This window comes from Ochotona princeps, chromosome 1, assembly GCF_030435755.1.
Source record: "Ochotona princeps isolate mOchPri1 chromosome 1, mOchPri1.hap1, whole genome shotgun sequence".
NCBI lineage: Eukaryota > Metazoa > Chordata > Mammalia > Lagomorpha > Ochotonidae > Ochotona > Ochotona princeps.
In genome coordinates this window covers 60,503,965-60,521,173 of record NC_080832.1, presented here as the reverse complement: position 1 = coordinate 60,521,173, position 17,209 = coordinate 60,503,965, and the positions used below count along the sequence as shown (strand labels likewise).

The 17,209-nt window shown below is 36.7% G+C and overlaps 1 protein-coding gene across 1 annotated transcript in view; it reads right to left on the bottom strand.

The window, feature by feature from the left end:
- Window positions 1–341: 341 nt before the first annotated feature.
- SIM1 (SIM bHLH transcription factor 1) overlaps window positions 342–17,209 on the bottom strand; it is a 78,515-nt gene continuing 61,647 nt past the window's right edge. The window contains exons 10-11 of the mRNA XM_004580356.2: window positions 3,401–3,803; window positions 342–1,440 (exon numbers count right to left, since the gene is read on the bottom strand). Of these exons, the coding sequence (XP_004580413.2) occupies window positions 710–1,440; window positions 3,401–3,803 (1,134 nt within the window). The 3' untranslated portion in view covers window positions 342–709. The remainder of the gene's footprint in view (window positions 1,441–3,400; window positions 3,804–17,209) is intronic.

The following is a 17,209-nucleotide window of genomic DNA, read 5'->3' as shown; positions in this document are numbered from 1 at the left end:
ACATCTCAGTGCTTTTACTTAGAAAAACCCTTACTGCTATGTCAGTATAATCCTGGTCCTTGTCTAACTCAAACATAAGGTAAAAAAATTGCCACTTCTTGATTGCTTATAATGGATACCAGGTGAAAACTCATTCTTGTACTATATCCAGAACCATTTCTCTAATTTTATGCCTGAGCCAAAGAGCTGATTGGTTTGAAATCACAAATGGAAAAAAAATTAGTTTAAAAAACTCTCTCTTTCTCAATCATTTTTAGAAGTGTGAATTTCCTGAAGAAGTTCAATATGCTAAAGAAACTTGCCCATTTTTGGTGTGTTCATGATTAATTTTCTGAACTGTGTGTGTAATGTCTATACAGCAGCTTATGAATATCTGTGTGGGGGTGAGTTTCACAGCATCATCACAATGTAAGGTTGTCATTCAGACATAAATGCTTACTCCATTTATGGATATTTCAATACAAAATTTATATATGCTGGTTCTCATGTAACCGTAGGGGCAATATGTGTATTTGCTTCAGCTTCATTATCTGTGTATAACCCTGAATGCTAGTGCTATATTTTCTTTGATTTCACAGGAACACATGTCAAATACCCGGTGACTTATATTATCCTAACAATCTGTGGCATAATAAATGCTGGTAATGGGGCATTAAAGTATAAATATGTTTCAGAGACCCTAACACAACAAAACATTTTAGAAAAAACATCAGCTTCCATTGGTTATTATAACAGATGTTCCCTTGTGTCCTTGTGCTGGATCTGGCTGCATTCTTAGATGGGAAGTTACGTCAAAGTGTGAGCCATTACAGCCCAAGGAATAGTTTCTAATGGTTTCGGTGTCATATAAATGCTCCAGGGCATATCCAGTTAATGTATAAGCATGCTTATCAAAATACTGCCGGTGAGAGCCAAAGCAGTTTGGAGAAATGGCAGGATGGTCTCCTGCTGTCTGATGAGGAGACATATCTGAATGTAGATAGTCTTTAGCTAGGATCAAACTGGATTTTGAAACACGATCCGAGTTGGGGCTGCTTATCCGAGACAGTGCAGTGGGACTGTTGTCATAGTCATTTTCATGGGGGCTCAGCATCTTTCCCTCTCTCTGCTGGATGTGGTCACATGGTGAAGTGTTGGCAAGAGCAGAGCTGTGGCAGACTTCGCCTGTCGGCAGGGGCTGTTGGTAATTTGCAAAACAGGGGGAGTGTTTTTTCCCAGCTCCATTAATGGATGCCAGTTGGTCTGGGGGTGCTTTCCTTAACTGCAATCTGTTCTCTTCCTCTTTAATCATTTGCTGGGTGGCTCGAATCAGAGTTTCAATTTTGCTAGGTTCATGAGGACTATTTTGATACTGCTCAGTGCGGTACCGGTCACCTGATTCACTAGCTGACCCAGGATCTGGAGAGCTGACCACGCTGTCTTCATCCCAATGGCCTCGTCCTAGAAATCAGAAAAAGTAAAGAGTAAATAGTCCTAATATTCACAAAAAATCACACACATTTCTTGTTCATTTTAAAAGAGATCTGTGCCTTTCATTTCTAATATATGTACCTATTTGAAATAGACCCAGGCTCATATTTGTCAATTGGTTTTATAGAATTTTTATTTGTACTGGAATTAAGCAGTATCAGTGGGTTTTAAATGCAGGTAGAGTTTATACAAAGAATGTCAATTAGTGAAATGGTAAAGTTAGTTCATACTTCTCTGCATATATGCTATATTGGACCTGTCTGATACAAATAATAACAGCATGGTATGTAGAATTTGACTTATAGACTATTACAATGCTAGATTCATGGTTAGAAAATATTATCAATGGAGTCTGAGGAACACTTTTATATAGAGGCAAAACTATTCTCTCAATTCCAAAAATATCACTTAAAATACAAATATTGCTCAATTTGTTTAAAGTAGGACTACAATAAAATTCTAATTATACCTTTTAGAGTAATTGTGGGTTTATACACACATATGTGTCCATATAAATGGACATATTCATATATCTTATCCAAATATAAATTTTTAATCAAATCTAGATACAAATATATAAGCTTTGTTGGTAATAATACAATAACTCACATATTCTAAATTGTTTTGAAATAGATAAAGAACAAATTAACATAAACAAATTTAGCAACACCAATTCTGTACCACGACTAAACTTTAGTATGGAGGAACAGTGCATTCAAAGCATATTTCATGAGCCAAATTCTCTTCAAAGCAGTCTGAAATCATTATGAAAGGCCAGAAGAAAAACAGGTAAGGACTTGTGAAGGCTACTTAATGCAGCAAAGCAGCCCTGGATCATACCAGTCATTGCTTTCCTTTTCTGCTTTCTTCTTATTTTATTTCTAATATTTTCTTCCAGACCATGTAGGTTAAGCCAGGATTTTCACTTCACTCCTTTCTTTGGCAAGCAATTGCCCTTTGCCCTGGGTTTCCATTACCCATCTACTGAACTGTTCCTTCACTCAGAACAGGTTATTTACTCAAAGTAAAAGCAGGAAAATAAAAAAAAAAAGAAGAATGGGAACAAATTAAAATTACTCATAGGAGACAGCCAGTGTCTGGGTGGTATTTGGCAGGACAGTTTCATGATACAGACAATATTGTCCAGCACATTTCTCATCCTGAAGACAAGAATGGTAACATCAGGGTCCACAGAACAATGTTTATATCTCTGACTTTCATGAAAATAGGCAGTTTTTTAAAGTCTGCCTGAACCCCAAGCTTAGAAAGAACAGAATGAGTCTCATTAGCCAATTTACCATAAAATAAATATGAAAATACATCATCAGTAATCAAAGCTTTAACTGCAGTGCCCATTTCCACATGTTTGTAAAGCCATTACTAATCCAAATTGTATCACCCCATTCCTTACTCACAGGTGCATTGTAGATTGTCATAACGGTGGACAAAATTGGGGGCAGACGATTACTGGCATTTCAGATATGAGAGGCTAAACATCTGTGATATGAGGAACCATCCATAAAATAAAAACCAGCTTTCTCCCACCTGTCAATCACATCCCGGTTGAGAAAGCTTACTATAACCTATAACTAAATAAGCCCTAACTACTCATTGGTACTTGAAACCTAAAAGCACAAGAAATATAAGTAACATACACGCAACAAGTTCAATAGACATATTCAATTATTTAACTTAATTTTCGATAATTCTTGATGTTGAAACAATCATCAATTTTTACTCACCTATCAAAAATACACGTCTCACAAACGTTAGCCAAACTAAGACATTTATAAGGGTGGACTTGGCTTTTGAAAAATCTCCTTAAGTTTCTAATTTGTAAAGCAAAAGAGAAAACCACTAAGATCAGTGCCTCCAGCAGCACACCTTGGAGTGTCAGAATTCAAGCCCGTGTCAGTCCACCTGCTCTTACCGTGGAGCCTGTGCACGGAAGTGATGTGAGGCATGCTGTTTTCATAGACGTCTCTGCTTTCCGGGGAGGCCTTGGTCAGAGGCAAGGCTGCACGAGAGCTCCACCAGGGCTCCCTCCCTGGCTGCGGGGTTCCCAGGAAGTACCTGCCCGCCTCACACCGGCCTCCCTCACAGGCCTGGGTATGGAAATGCCTCTCTTCAACCAGCCTAGAAGGGTCCAAGGCGAAGCTGTAGCAGAGGGAACTGCGGTCTGAGAGCTGTCGGTAGGCGCAGGACACATCGTGCTGGGAACCCGGCCTGTCGCCAGGGTCCAGCAGCTGCGGAGAGGCTGAGTCCGTCAGGGGACTTCCGCCCCACTGGCTGTCGTGATCCGATTCTGACCTTTCCGTGTGAAACCCCGAGTACTGGAACCAAGAGGAGGAAAAAGGCCCGTTTCAAAAATCAGTCAATAAAACAAAGAATGACACACAGACTATTTTGCATGCACCCCAAGGTCATACTCGCCTTAGGCAGAAAAGAATATTCTAGTTCCATGACTGCACACCCCTAACTTGGAGTCCCCTAATTAATCACAGTGAATTCAAAGCAAACCCTTTAATCTGCTGAAAAGTGGTTTGCCTAAGCTTACACACAAAAGATAGTAAAACAAAGATTCAAACCCAAATCCTTTTTCACTGCCCAAATGTTTTATCAAGGGAACTCCAGGAAAACTCTCTATTTTATTTTTATTTGTGTTTCATATTTTTCCTAATCAGCAAAACAAGGCAGAAATGAAGGTTCAAGGACTCAATATACTAAATGTCAATTCAGCTAGGCTGTTAGCCATCTGAACGCCAGGCTGTGCGTGCCATGGAATGGTTAATAAATAATTACCTACTCCAATGTCAGTATAAGTTTTAAAAAGTCATGCCCTAGATCAGTTAGGCCTACTCATGAGGATGTACATTTTTTTTCTCCAGTTAATGCTGGAGAGCACCAGAAACAAGTAGACCTCAGGCAACACTGTACCTTATTGGAATTGTGTTGCCCATCCACTTCAAAACTATTGAATCGGATATTGAAAAACATTAATGATGCTCAGCAAGCCTCCCTAGGAAATATAATTAGTTTGGAGACCCTCATGAACCACTAAAATTAGTAACATGGTAATTTCTCCCAATTTGGGATTGCCTGATGCCAAAGTAACTATGCCAAAAGCAACTGCCATTTATTGACAGCATGTTGAATTATCTGCCTGCAAATCAGATAATCATTAAAATTTATGTACTTTATATCAGTTAATCCTTATAATCATCTGGACAGTCATGTGGCACTATTCAATAGATGAGGAAGAGTTTTAGTGAAAAGTCACAGACACCACACTGTCTAGCTGGTTTCAACACCTACACTGCAATTCACACTTTTACACTACAGATAAAAACACAGTTTAAAAAAGGGAGGTGGGGAGAAGGATCCAATGCCAGGAAGATCTGTAAAGCAGCAGAAGTTGCCTCACAGTCCAGGAACAAAAATACATGCCTGCATTATGATCTTTTTTATCCCAGAACAAAGCAGGATAAGAGTATGGTACGTGTGTATGTTGAGGAGGCGGTGAACAAGGAATTGCAAAAGAAAAAGCTCTGGGCTCCAAGTCTGTTACTTGTATACGCTGGTTAAGCAAGCTTCATCCATAATGAAACTTTTGAACAAGACAAACTTTACCTTTCCCCCTTGGCCCTGAGCAAAAGGAAGAATCAAGACTTTCCCACATCACTGCAAAGATGGACCTCAGCTTGGAGCTCTCATACTTCATCAGAGAGAAAAAGTATGCAGGTTCCTTTCAGGAAGTTCCAAAGAATGCAAATAAACATAGCACACACATGGGCCTGGCACAATGTCTCTGTAGCTAAATCCTTGCCTTGCACATGCTAGGATCCCATATGTAAGCCAGTTCATATCCTGGCTGCTCCGCTTCCCATCCAGCTCATTGCTTGTGCCCTGGGAAGGCAGTAGAGGATAACCCAAAGCCTTGGGACCCTGCATCCGCATAGGAGACCTGGAAGAGGCTCCTGGCTCCTAGCTTCAGATCAGCGCAGCTCCAGCTGTTGTGGCCACTTGGGGAGTGAACCAGTGGACGGAATATCTTCCTGTCTGATTCTCCTCTCAGTAGATCTGACTTTCTAATAAAAAATAAATAAATCTTTAAAAAAAATAAAGCACGCTCTCAGGACATAGGCCTGTACGATTCTAAATTCATGATCTTTGGCTGTGTTGTCCAGATGTATATATATGGATAATTTGTAAATTACGCTAATTTTAAAATAAACAGAAAAATCCAAGTTCTCCTCCTACAATACCAAAACAAAAACGGAAGACATCAAGAAATCTTGAATTCTAATTCCCTATGTCACAACTTCTACCTGCCTTGAGTCTTGTTTCCCACTGAATGTGAGCCTTTCTTACTACCAGACACAAGTTTCAGTTTCACCGAATCAGAGGGCAGCACACCCTCACCTCACAGAGTGGGGATTCCAATGCTATACTCCTGTCCCTTGGTGACCTCACCATATTCTTAACTCCAAGAAACTCAGACCATCAGTGCTACTCTAAGCTAGGAGAGACACAGATTCCACTTCTTTTTATAAAAGCATAAACCAGGCCTGTTTCTGAAGTACTCCAGTCAAGACTTTTGAGCTCTGTTGAGAGGGCAAAATGCTTTTCCGAGTGTATATGGAAAGGTACAGCTGGCGCAGCAAAGAACATTCTGTCTTTCACTCACAAAGAAAATTCAATACAAGGCAACCCTGGCACAATGGAGGTGTACATTTCAAGAACACCCCCAAAATTTGGAAGGATAAGCCTCTTGCCAATAGGCAGGAAGCTACAACAACTAGCGCACTGTCCTGAGAAACTGAGGTAGACAGAAACGTTTCCTTCGACCAAGAACTGAGACTGGTTGGATGGTAGGGATGAATTATCTAGCAATGAACTTTTATTTCTAAACAAGATTTATTAATTTATTCCAGCAGTCACCATGCATCATCAAAATCTGAGCCACATTCATCTCCTAAAATGTTATGAACACTACAACCCCAATATTCCATCTGGAGTATCGCAGATGCTGTTTGAGTATCTGAAAAAGAGAAAGGGCAGGTAGAGGGAGAAGCAGCCCATGAACACGCAGCCTATGCTGCACAATCTCCATGTGAAATCTCAGGCAGGTACTGCATTTCTTTTAGCAGGTAGAAATTCATGATATGCTTAAAGATCTTTTATACTACCAAAAGTTAAATCCAATTAGGATCATTTAATGTAAGGTGCCAGGGACAAGCAGCCAAGAGAACTTGCTTTCGGTTCTATCCCCACAGATAATTCTCTGGATAACTTTGGGCAAATAACATCATCTTTCTTAACCACCTCTGTAGAATGACATAAAGAGTTAAATTAGACTTTTCCAAACATTTCCTTCAGCTCTAATGTTCTATATGATACAATATTATTCTGCCACATTAGTCTGTTATATATATGATACAATGTGATTCTATATTCTATATGATACAATAATTATTTGCTATCCTTTCTAGGAGATATATATATATATATATATATATATAATTCCTATAGCTGTCTCTATATTTCACTTGTTTTAAGAAGGTAACTATCAAAAGCCATAGTCCAAGCCCAAGAATTATCATTGCCATGGATATAGGAGGAAAGTTATCATGTCACTTTTTTACTTTTATATAAATTTTTCCATATGGGATGTCCATCAATAGGTTACAGGATAAAGAAAATGTATGTCTATGGAAAGAATGTATACTATGTATACTATATATGTATATGCATGTTTGTGTACACATATAATATACATTGTATATGTATGTATAGTATACACAAACTATGGAATACAACTCAGCCATAAAAAGAATGAAATCCTGTCTTTTGCAGTAAAATAAATGCAACTCAAAACCATTATGCAGGCCCAGCGGCGTGGCCTAGCAGCTAAAGTCCTCGCCTTGCACACATGGGAATCCCATATGGGCGCCGGTTCTAATCCTGGCAGCTCCACTTCCCATCCAGCTCCCTGCTTGTGGCCTGGGAAAGCAGTCCAGGACGGCCCAAGGCTTTGGGACCCTACACCCTCGTGGGAGACCCGGAAGAGGTTCCAGGTTCCTGGCTTTGGATCAGCGCGCACCGGCCCGTTGCGGCTCACTTGGGGAGTGAATCATCGGACGGAAGATCTTCCTCTCTGTCTCGCCTCCTCTCTGTGTATCTGACTTTGTAATAAAATAAATAAATCTTTAAAAAAAAAAACCATTATGCTTAGTGAAATAAGCCAGTCCCTACAAGACAAATATCATATGTTTTCCTTGATCTGTGGTAACTACTACACAGAGTACAAAAAATGTAATCTATATGAACAAGATGGACGTTGTGAGTTTTCTTTATTGTTTACAGCCTTTGTCTCTACTCTTGAAGAATTGTAGTTGTTTTTCTGCTTGCTAGTTGTAGAAATCTTTACCTGGTGGAGCGTTATACCTGTTTTTGTGAAATGAACTCAAAATCTGCCATTTAAAAAATTTTAAAAGGAAGGAGGAAGTGTGGGTGTGGAACGTGAGCAGGAGAAAGAGTAGGGTGGGAAGTATCACTATACTCCTAAATATATATTGTGAAATGTGTGAATTTGTTCACTTTATATAAGTAAAAGTAAGTTTAAAATATTTTTTTAAAAAACTATTTTACAAACTAAAAGAATAACTTTGAAATTATATCACAGTCCATGAAGTGCTAAGTAATGGGGGAAAATTAAACTTCATATAAAACACCTGTAGTAGGAAAACATGAAAATAGAAATACAAATACCTCAGCTGTTTAAAAGTCTCAGAAAATTTTAAATCATGAAAAACAGTTTTAAATAGCACTCTAAATTTACTTAAGTCCCTTTACCCAACAGTGTGTGATACATATACAAATAAACATGTATAAATACAAATGTGGAGGCACACATATAGAAGCAGGAATCAGAAATTTTAAAGCTAACAGATTATTCAAAAAGGAAAAAAAAATCACAGCAACAAAGAAAATGGAAAGATACAACAAAACATGACCAAACCACATAAATTAAAAAATAAAAAATAAATTGTAAGCTTCAAAAGGAAGGATAGATTTGAATGAAAATTTTAGTAATGGAAATTAAAGAAAATCTAGAAAACATCTAGAAAAATAAGAGAATTTTACAAAGTCAGAGAGAAAGCACACAGATTCAAACATATATAACATTTATGAAGAAGGCAACGAAATTAGAATTTTTAAATCAATTGTAAAAAAAAAAACCAGAGCATCTGTCTACGCTACTTCAAGACTTCCTATAAGGCTACTATAATTATTACTGTATAGTGCCAATGTTGAGGAAGATGCACAAATCAACAGATCCAAGTAAAAAACAGAAACAGGCCCTCCTAAATGTCCACCTGAGTGTTGACATTTCAACACATAAAGCCCAACTCTCAACAAATGGTGCTAGAAAACTGGACATTTAGAAGTACAAACTAAATAGAAGTCAGTGTGTTACAACTTCTACAAAAATCCAAGGGATCGTACATCTAAATATAAAACAAAATTATAAAACTTTTAGAAAGTAGCACAAAATAAAATCCTCAAGAGCTAGGACTAGAAAAGGAGTTCTAAAAAAAGTCACAATCTGTAAAAGAAAAACTGATAAATTGGATTTGATTGATATTTTAAATTTTTATTCTATAGACGATTCTATTCATAGGATAACAAAACAATCTACAAGCCAGGAGAAAACACTTACAAACCATATTTCCTAAAAAGGACTAATATTTGGAATGCAAGATGAACTACTAAACCCAGTAATTTTAAAGATGGGCAAGAGACATATTGAGATTTCACCAGATAGAACACAGGAGTATAAGTCAAAAAGTTCATGGATAAGTGGAATAAAGGAAAAAGATGAATTTATTTTGGCTTCAAAATATTTATAATTCCCATATAGCCTTTTTATAGCATGTATTTTCCATAAATTCTTGAAGACCTTCACACAGGTAGTCAATAATCACTTGAAAATTTTTTCAATACCATCAGTGACTAGGGATTTGCAAATTAAAACCACAATGAAATATCACAAGACTCCAGCCAGGCCAACTAAAATAAAAAGAGTGACAATATCAAGTGCTAACAAAGACACAGGGCTATTGCATCACTTACACAGTGCCAATGGGAAGCTACTGTGTAACCACTCTGGGAAACAACTTGGTAGCTTCTGGAAGAATCTACATGTACAGGGCTGGCAGAATGGCATAGCAGATAAAGCCAAACCTTGAAACACCATCAACCCATATCAGATGCCTGGGGTCCAGTCCCGCTTCAAATCTAATCCAGCTTCCTCCTACTGAACACCTTGGTAGGCAGTAGATGATGGCTCAAAGTGCTTTGGTCTTGGTCATCCACATGGGAGACCCAGATGAACATCCAAGTTCCTGGCATCAGCCAGGACCAGCTCTGCTGTAGCAAGCATTTGAGGAGTGAATAAGCAAATGGAAAAGAAATCTCTGTCTCCCTATCTTTTTGTTTTAAATAAATTATATATAAATTCTAAAAAGTAAATAAAGGTAAGCTTTTTACATAACAGAACTCTCCATAACCTTTAAAATAAAATCAGTATTCTGGCACAACAGGTTAAACAGCTGATTGCAACATTAGTATCCCACATAGGAGTGCAGATTTCTACGCCAACTACTCTGCTTCCAATCGAGCTTCCTGTTAATACCTCTCAGAAAGCAGCAGCAGATGGCCCAAATGTTTGATTTCTTTCTTCCTCTGCATCTCCCTGCCTCTTGTTCAGTCTCCCCCCTTCCCTATAACTCTGCCAGATAGAAGATAGATAGATAGATAGATAGATAGATAGATAGATAGATAGATAGATAGATAGATAGATGATAGATAGATATTGATAGATAGACAGAGGCCAGCATTGTTGCTAAACAGGTAAAGCCATCACCTGCAACACTGGCATCCCATAAAGGCACTAGTTCATGCTCCAGGTGCTCCATTTCCAATTCAGTTCCACATAGATGGCCTGGGAAAAGCAGCAGAAGATGGCCCAAGTGTTTAGAGTTTAGAGCTCTGATACTCCCATAGGAGACCCAGAAGAAGTTACTGGCTCCTAATTCTACTGTGGTCCAGCCTAGCCATGAAAACCTGCAGATAGAAAGTCTCTCTCTATCTCTCTATCTCTCTATCTCTATCTCTCGCTCTCTCTTCCTCTCTCTCTCTCTCTATCTCTCTATCTCTTGCTCTCTCTCCCTCTCTCTCTCTCCTCCTCCCTACCTCTCTCTCTCCATATATATATATACATATATGCATATGTACTATATATATATACTATATGTATATGTGTAACTCTTTCAAAACAAATGGATAAATCTTTAATAAATAAAAATAATGTTAAGAAGAATTGGGTGAGGGAGAGTTCTCCTCTGCTATGCCACCTTCCAATGTGCCACAGTAGATCTAGAACCAGGAGTCGGATTGAACCCAAGTTTGCCACATGGGTGACAGAAACCCAATTAAGCCATCACCATTGTTTAGAGAGGTTACACAGGCATCGAGAATCAAGAGCTGAATTACAGAATAGAACGCAGGCGTTTGTATATGGAGGACATCTTAATCATTAACACATCTTCAGGATTTAAAAAAAGAAGAAAGTTTAAGTTTCATAGATACATATCAATATATGATAATTTTCAGTGTATGCATCATCGAAATTTGCCTAATATTAAGTTACAAACAAAATTTCAATAAGTTTGATGAAATACAAATACTATAAACAACACTTTCTGATAACAATGAATAAAAATATGAATTAAAAACAAAATAAAGTCCTATTTTTAAAAATACATAATAATTCTTGAGGCAATTGGAAAATACTTTTAAAATTATAGGATTTCTAGGGGAAAAGGTAATAAAAATATTACATACCCACACCTATAGAATACACAGCAATAGACAGTACTCAAAAATGAAAGAATTGAATAAATTCAATTCCCATCTCAAAGATAGAAAAATAAAACAAATCAAAAGAAACCACACTGAAAAGTGACAAAAAAAAAGATACAAACTGACAATACAATAAAAGTACAAAAGTAGCCTTTAAGACATGAAAAGATGTTTAACTTCTTTAAAGCATATATGCAAATTAAAACACCACTGAGATGCAATTTTTCAGCCAGCAGATGACCAAAACTCCTACAGCCTCACAACACGTCACTTAGCAAGGTGTGAGGAAAGAAACATTCCTATATATTGCTGATAGGAAATGACAAACTGATAACAATCCCAGTGGAAGAGAACTTGGCAGCTCCAACAAAATTAGCATTTGTGCTTTAACCAACTTCTCACTTCTTAACCAATATCTCACTTCTAAGAAGTTATTCTAAAAATACATCTCTAATAATGAAAACAATCATGTGTATTATTCATTATAGTACCATTTGTGATGGTAAATTAGTAGAAATCACCCAGAGGTTCAAAATAAGAGATTAATTTAAAAACTCCAGTTTATGCACATATGGAGAACGAGGCACAGTTCTTTTTGAAAAGGATATTCTCCTATACCCACATATGAGAACCAAAAATACACATTATGTAATCTTGTATTTTAAAAATAAAAGTAAAATGTATAGTTATCTTCTAGCTTTGTAAAAATAAATACAAAACCAATTAACAAAAAAAAAAACAGATAGTGTTCAAGTCAGGGAGGAAGAGGGAAATACAAACATATTTCTTAGCTCTTCAAAATGAGAACTCCCAGAATCGATGTCATGCCAGGAGCATAAGCACACTTACTATTCAACCCTTAGTTTCCAAACACCATTCTCTATAAATAGATAGATAGATAGATAGATAGATAGATAGATAGACAGACAGATAGATAAATTTAACAAACTAACAAAAAAAGCTTCTTGGAGAAATAGCTGATTCCAGGACTGGAGCAAGGAATGTCCACAGGCAGCCTAGAACATGTTAATGCACCTCATATAGAAATGCTCAAAAACAAATGATGTCAAAAAGATGTAGGAGACAGCTTGATTTGACCAAATGCAGGAATCTTAAGAAAAAGTAATAAGGACAGCAATCAATGAATTGTAATCTATTACAAAAATAGGAATCTGTGAGTTTAAAGTAAACTAATAAAGGAAGGGAGAAGAGAGAATTCCTCCTTAGAGTGAAGTGCTAATTAATAAATGTAGGGGGGAAGTGGAGTTAAAACACAAGTATATTACAATCATTGTAATAAAGATTTCTGTAAGCACAAATCATCATGGATAAGTCCACAAAAGAAAATCTAAAGAGGAAAAAATTATTTTTATTGCTTTAAAGGATATCCCTCACAAATTGTATAACTGGGACTCCAACCTGGGACAAGCACAACTGTAGCAGCTACTTAACCTGCTGTTCCATGACACCCACACTTATCACAGCACTTCTAAACATGTAAGCGTGTCATACACATGCATATATCATGTAAAGGTGATTAATTACTGTAGCTTAGGTGAGCAGGATTCATTACCGTACTACAATCTTGTAAAAATGATTTTTACCTAGAATATACTATCCAGAGACCATATTTTCAAGCTCATCTTACAATGTAAGAGATACAACATGCATGACCAACATTCCCAAGTGAAAAAAGAAATCAAGTCCTTAGACAATCATCTAAATACTAGGGCTTTCTGGCAAATACTCCAATTGTCAAGATGCTAGATATTGGAACCATTGCTTCCTATCATTTACACTTACAAGCTAAAAATCTATCTTAGGAGCAAAGGAGGAATCCTGCCTGATGAGTTAATATGTAAGCCTGTGGATGGTTCTAGTTACCCTGGATATCTGCAGTATTTCAATTAAATTTCAAAAAAAAACATTTTATGAGCTATGAAGTATCTGCTCTTCTGCCTTTGAAAAGATAACACTTAGTCAATATACTAAATTGTTTAATTCCTTATTTAAATTACGTTGCAATAATCAAAGTTGATTAACAAGAAATTTTCATTTTTACTGAAAATCATTGGAATTTTTCATTCTGAATATCTACACCTTAATGTGTGCCAGTTTCTTATTTAATGGTTAACCCAGTATCTTATTTAATGGTTAATTTTCTTTTCTTAATGGTTAATTTTCAAAACAAGTATTCATATTTACTGAGTTAGAAAGTGAATCAGCAAAGTTCCTTGTTCACATGAAACATGAAGGTAAGTACTACCCCCCCCAAAAAAGAAGAGAGCTAAAGTTGGCAAGCAAAGAGCTTAAATGACTTCCAGAAGCAAAATAAGATGAAATCCAGTCTCCTATGTGGGGAGCAGTCCATGAAAGGGCCACTCTTCTAGAAGACAACATTATCTCCTCAGGTTAGAGATCCAGGCCAACACTTGGGGCTTAATATGCACTCATGGTAACCATTTACCATCATTCATACTAATAATTCATTCTACTATTTATTAAACACTAACCATCTTCAAGGCTATATGCTAAATGATATAAGAAACACAGCCACAGTTTCAACATGTCTGTATAAGTTTATAAACAATGGACAGAGTACAACCTTAAAACAAGTTAGAAAACATCAAAGGCATGAGCAGAAAAAATATTTAGTATAATTTAGAAATTCAAAGAAAGACCAATTGCTTTATCCTTCAATATTGTAAGTTGATGAGGAAATGGAAGTGAGCTGTGATGATTAAGAGGTCACTTGCCATATTGTTTGCAGATGACAGCTAATACCCAAAACAACAGTTACCATTTTAAAATACTTGATATGCATTAGTCACTAAGCTAAGATTCCACAGATATTATTTTATTAAATGCTAACAAAATCTTGAAAGTATACTAATTCCTTTAAAAACATGGCAAGCATGGCTCAAAAAAAAATATTTCCCAAACACATCAAATTATGAAATGTAAGAGGAGAAATACAGTTCAGGTCCAGAGCCATTGTCCTTTCCCTGTCCCATGTTTACATACACTTAGATAAGAACAACAGTGCCCTACTCTCTAAGGAATAAAGAACCTAGGTCCCCAAGTATGCATTTGCAAAAGCAATTTTCTCCAAGTCTTAACCCCGGGAAGCCATAACCGCACACCCTCAGGTGATACCCACTGATCACTAACATGGTTTTCTACCAAAATTACACTTGTAGATATTCTTCTGATAGGCAGTCATGAGATTCATTCCTCTTCAAAAACATGTTCCAGGCAGGTGCTCTGCATGCATCTGGATGTGGCAGCAGCAATCCAGCCCAGGAAAGATGCCAGATGTTCCAAGAGATGTTAGATCTATCTATTTTTATTCTGGCAGTCCATTGAGGTTTTTATCATTTTTAGCTGTAAAATATATAAAGAGACCCTCTTATGGAAAAGTCCTGTTTTCCATGAAAAACTTTCACTCTATCATGCATGAGTGGCTTTCCTCGTGATTTGTGTCTGAACCATGAAAAAAAACATCACAGATGCAGACTGCATTGCACTTAGAACATATGCATGCTTTTAAATCACTTTTATCTTACTTTTTACTAATGTAACCCTGAAACATAAAATATGTTCTTTTTTCATTCACTGTTATGGGAAGAACAGATGGTGAAAGAGTTAGATTAAAGTAATACAGCATGTCCATTAAAATAACCCCACTGCCGGGGATGCTTCTCTCAAACAGAAGTCATGTTTATTATAAAGAATGACTTTAACTTACACACACTGGAAATTGCCATAATTGTAAGAAAAATCTAATGTCAGAATCAAGTGCATTTCTAAATAAAAATGACACAAGTTATTTTGCTAATCTGAAAGGCTAACTGAAATTATATGCCTGTGATAATATAACCGAAAATTTAACTGCTGTTCAGTTATAAAAGTACTTTTCCAGCTTGGTTATCTTGTAACTAGAAAAACTAACAGCAACTGCCTCAAGAATATCAAACATCAGTTATGTTCTATATTCCTGCATAGATAGAAATTTTTGTGGCCTCTTCATTTTTAATTTGTCTTATTAATAAATAGCAAAAGTGGTTCGTGCTTAAGCACATGAAAAACAGATAAATATGATTTCACCATGGCACATAAATATCTAGTATTGGAAAAGACCTGGGATATTTAATATCCAGTTTAATCACATATAGTTCCAAACTTAAACTTCAAAATTAGAGAACTATTCTGAAGAGAAAAAAATATGTGTAAATCTTGAGTCACATTCCAGGGCTGAGGATAATCACAGAAGAAAAAACAAACAATAAATATTTCTATCTATGTCACAAGTAATTACAAGTCAAATGCCAAGTCAAAATCGAGTCATTAGAAATTTGAAGCATTTGGAATATTTAAAATTTAAACTTTCTAACATCAGCTTTTAAGAATATGTTCACAGCGCTTTTATTCATTATTTTTGTAATTCAATCTATTTACAGTATAGCCTATTGTTTATTGTGATGCTACTTTTTTCACTTTAATCATTTTAGTTACTTTTAGCTCCAAAAAACATTCTGGCAAGAAATCTTTCCTACCTGTAAATTTTCTGATCTATTTCATAAAGTAAAGACATGGGAAGTTTTTTAATGGGCTTCAAATGTGGTTTGAAATGTCATAGGCCTTCTCTTAATCCACCCCCCACAGTTACAAAAATGTTCCTGGGATTCAGTTCTCTCATTTTTCTCACAGAAAAGTAACCATAGTCGACATCTCATTAGCTGTCAGAGTGATGTGCAGCTGGAAGGGAATCAGCACGCCAGACCAGGGGCTGGTTTCCTCTAACGTAATTCTATAAAGAATCTCCTATAGGATTCCATATGGAGAGAGCTGTTCCCAAACCATGAAATCCACAATCCATCCCTTCTGCAAATCCAAAGGTAAAGTCCTAAAGACCTGCAGACATTTCCATTGCCCCAGAGATTTTAAGCAGATAAAGATGAACAGAATAAACATATAATTAAATCCAGTACTTCACAGCATTCATAGCAGTAAATGTTCAAGAATATCTCAACTCGAATACAGAAATAGTCTACCCCATTGGATAAACCCTGAGTTTCCAGGACCAGTAGCACTCATTTTAATGGTAATCCTCTTCCTTGATGGGCTTCAGGCATGAGCCAGAATCACTTCGATCCTTTTACTGATACTCTGACTCACTCTCTGATTTTCCACATATAAGTGGCAGATTAAATGGACTTGAATCAGATGGGTACAGGTGGTGCCACCTGCTCCAACCCCTTACCCTAGCTTTGTTTAGTCTGCACTGCTTTATTCTGGGTCTGGACCAAAGATGGGCTATCCAAGCTGCTCTTGGCAGTGTCCTCAAAGTGGGCCAACATATTGGTAGGCATATTATCAGCCTCTGCATATTGAAAGAAAAGGTCTACCAGTTTGCAGTTTTGTGAAAAGAAATTGGAGAGCAAAGATTCTCCACTTGGTTAATCAGCTTCAAACTGGTGACTATAAATGGAACAACGGGTCTGCCTTTTATTCTCCCGCACTATGCACAATAAAAATTAAAGAATATACATCAGAACCTTTCCCCCTTTTCTTAAAGTATAAATAACAAATAAAAATATAACTAACAAATAAAAGCATATATATTTAAGGTGGACCATATGATAATTTCATGTATGTTCACATTGTGAAATGATTATCACCATCAGGCTAGTTAACACATCCATCACTTCTTAGAATTACCTTGTGTGTGGCAAGGTCAGGTAGAGGGTAAAAAAAAAACTTTATTCTCTTAGCAACTGTTAAACATGTAGTACAGCATCATTAACTATAG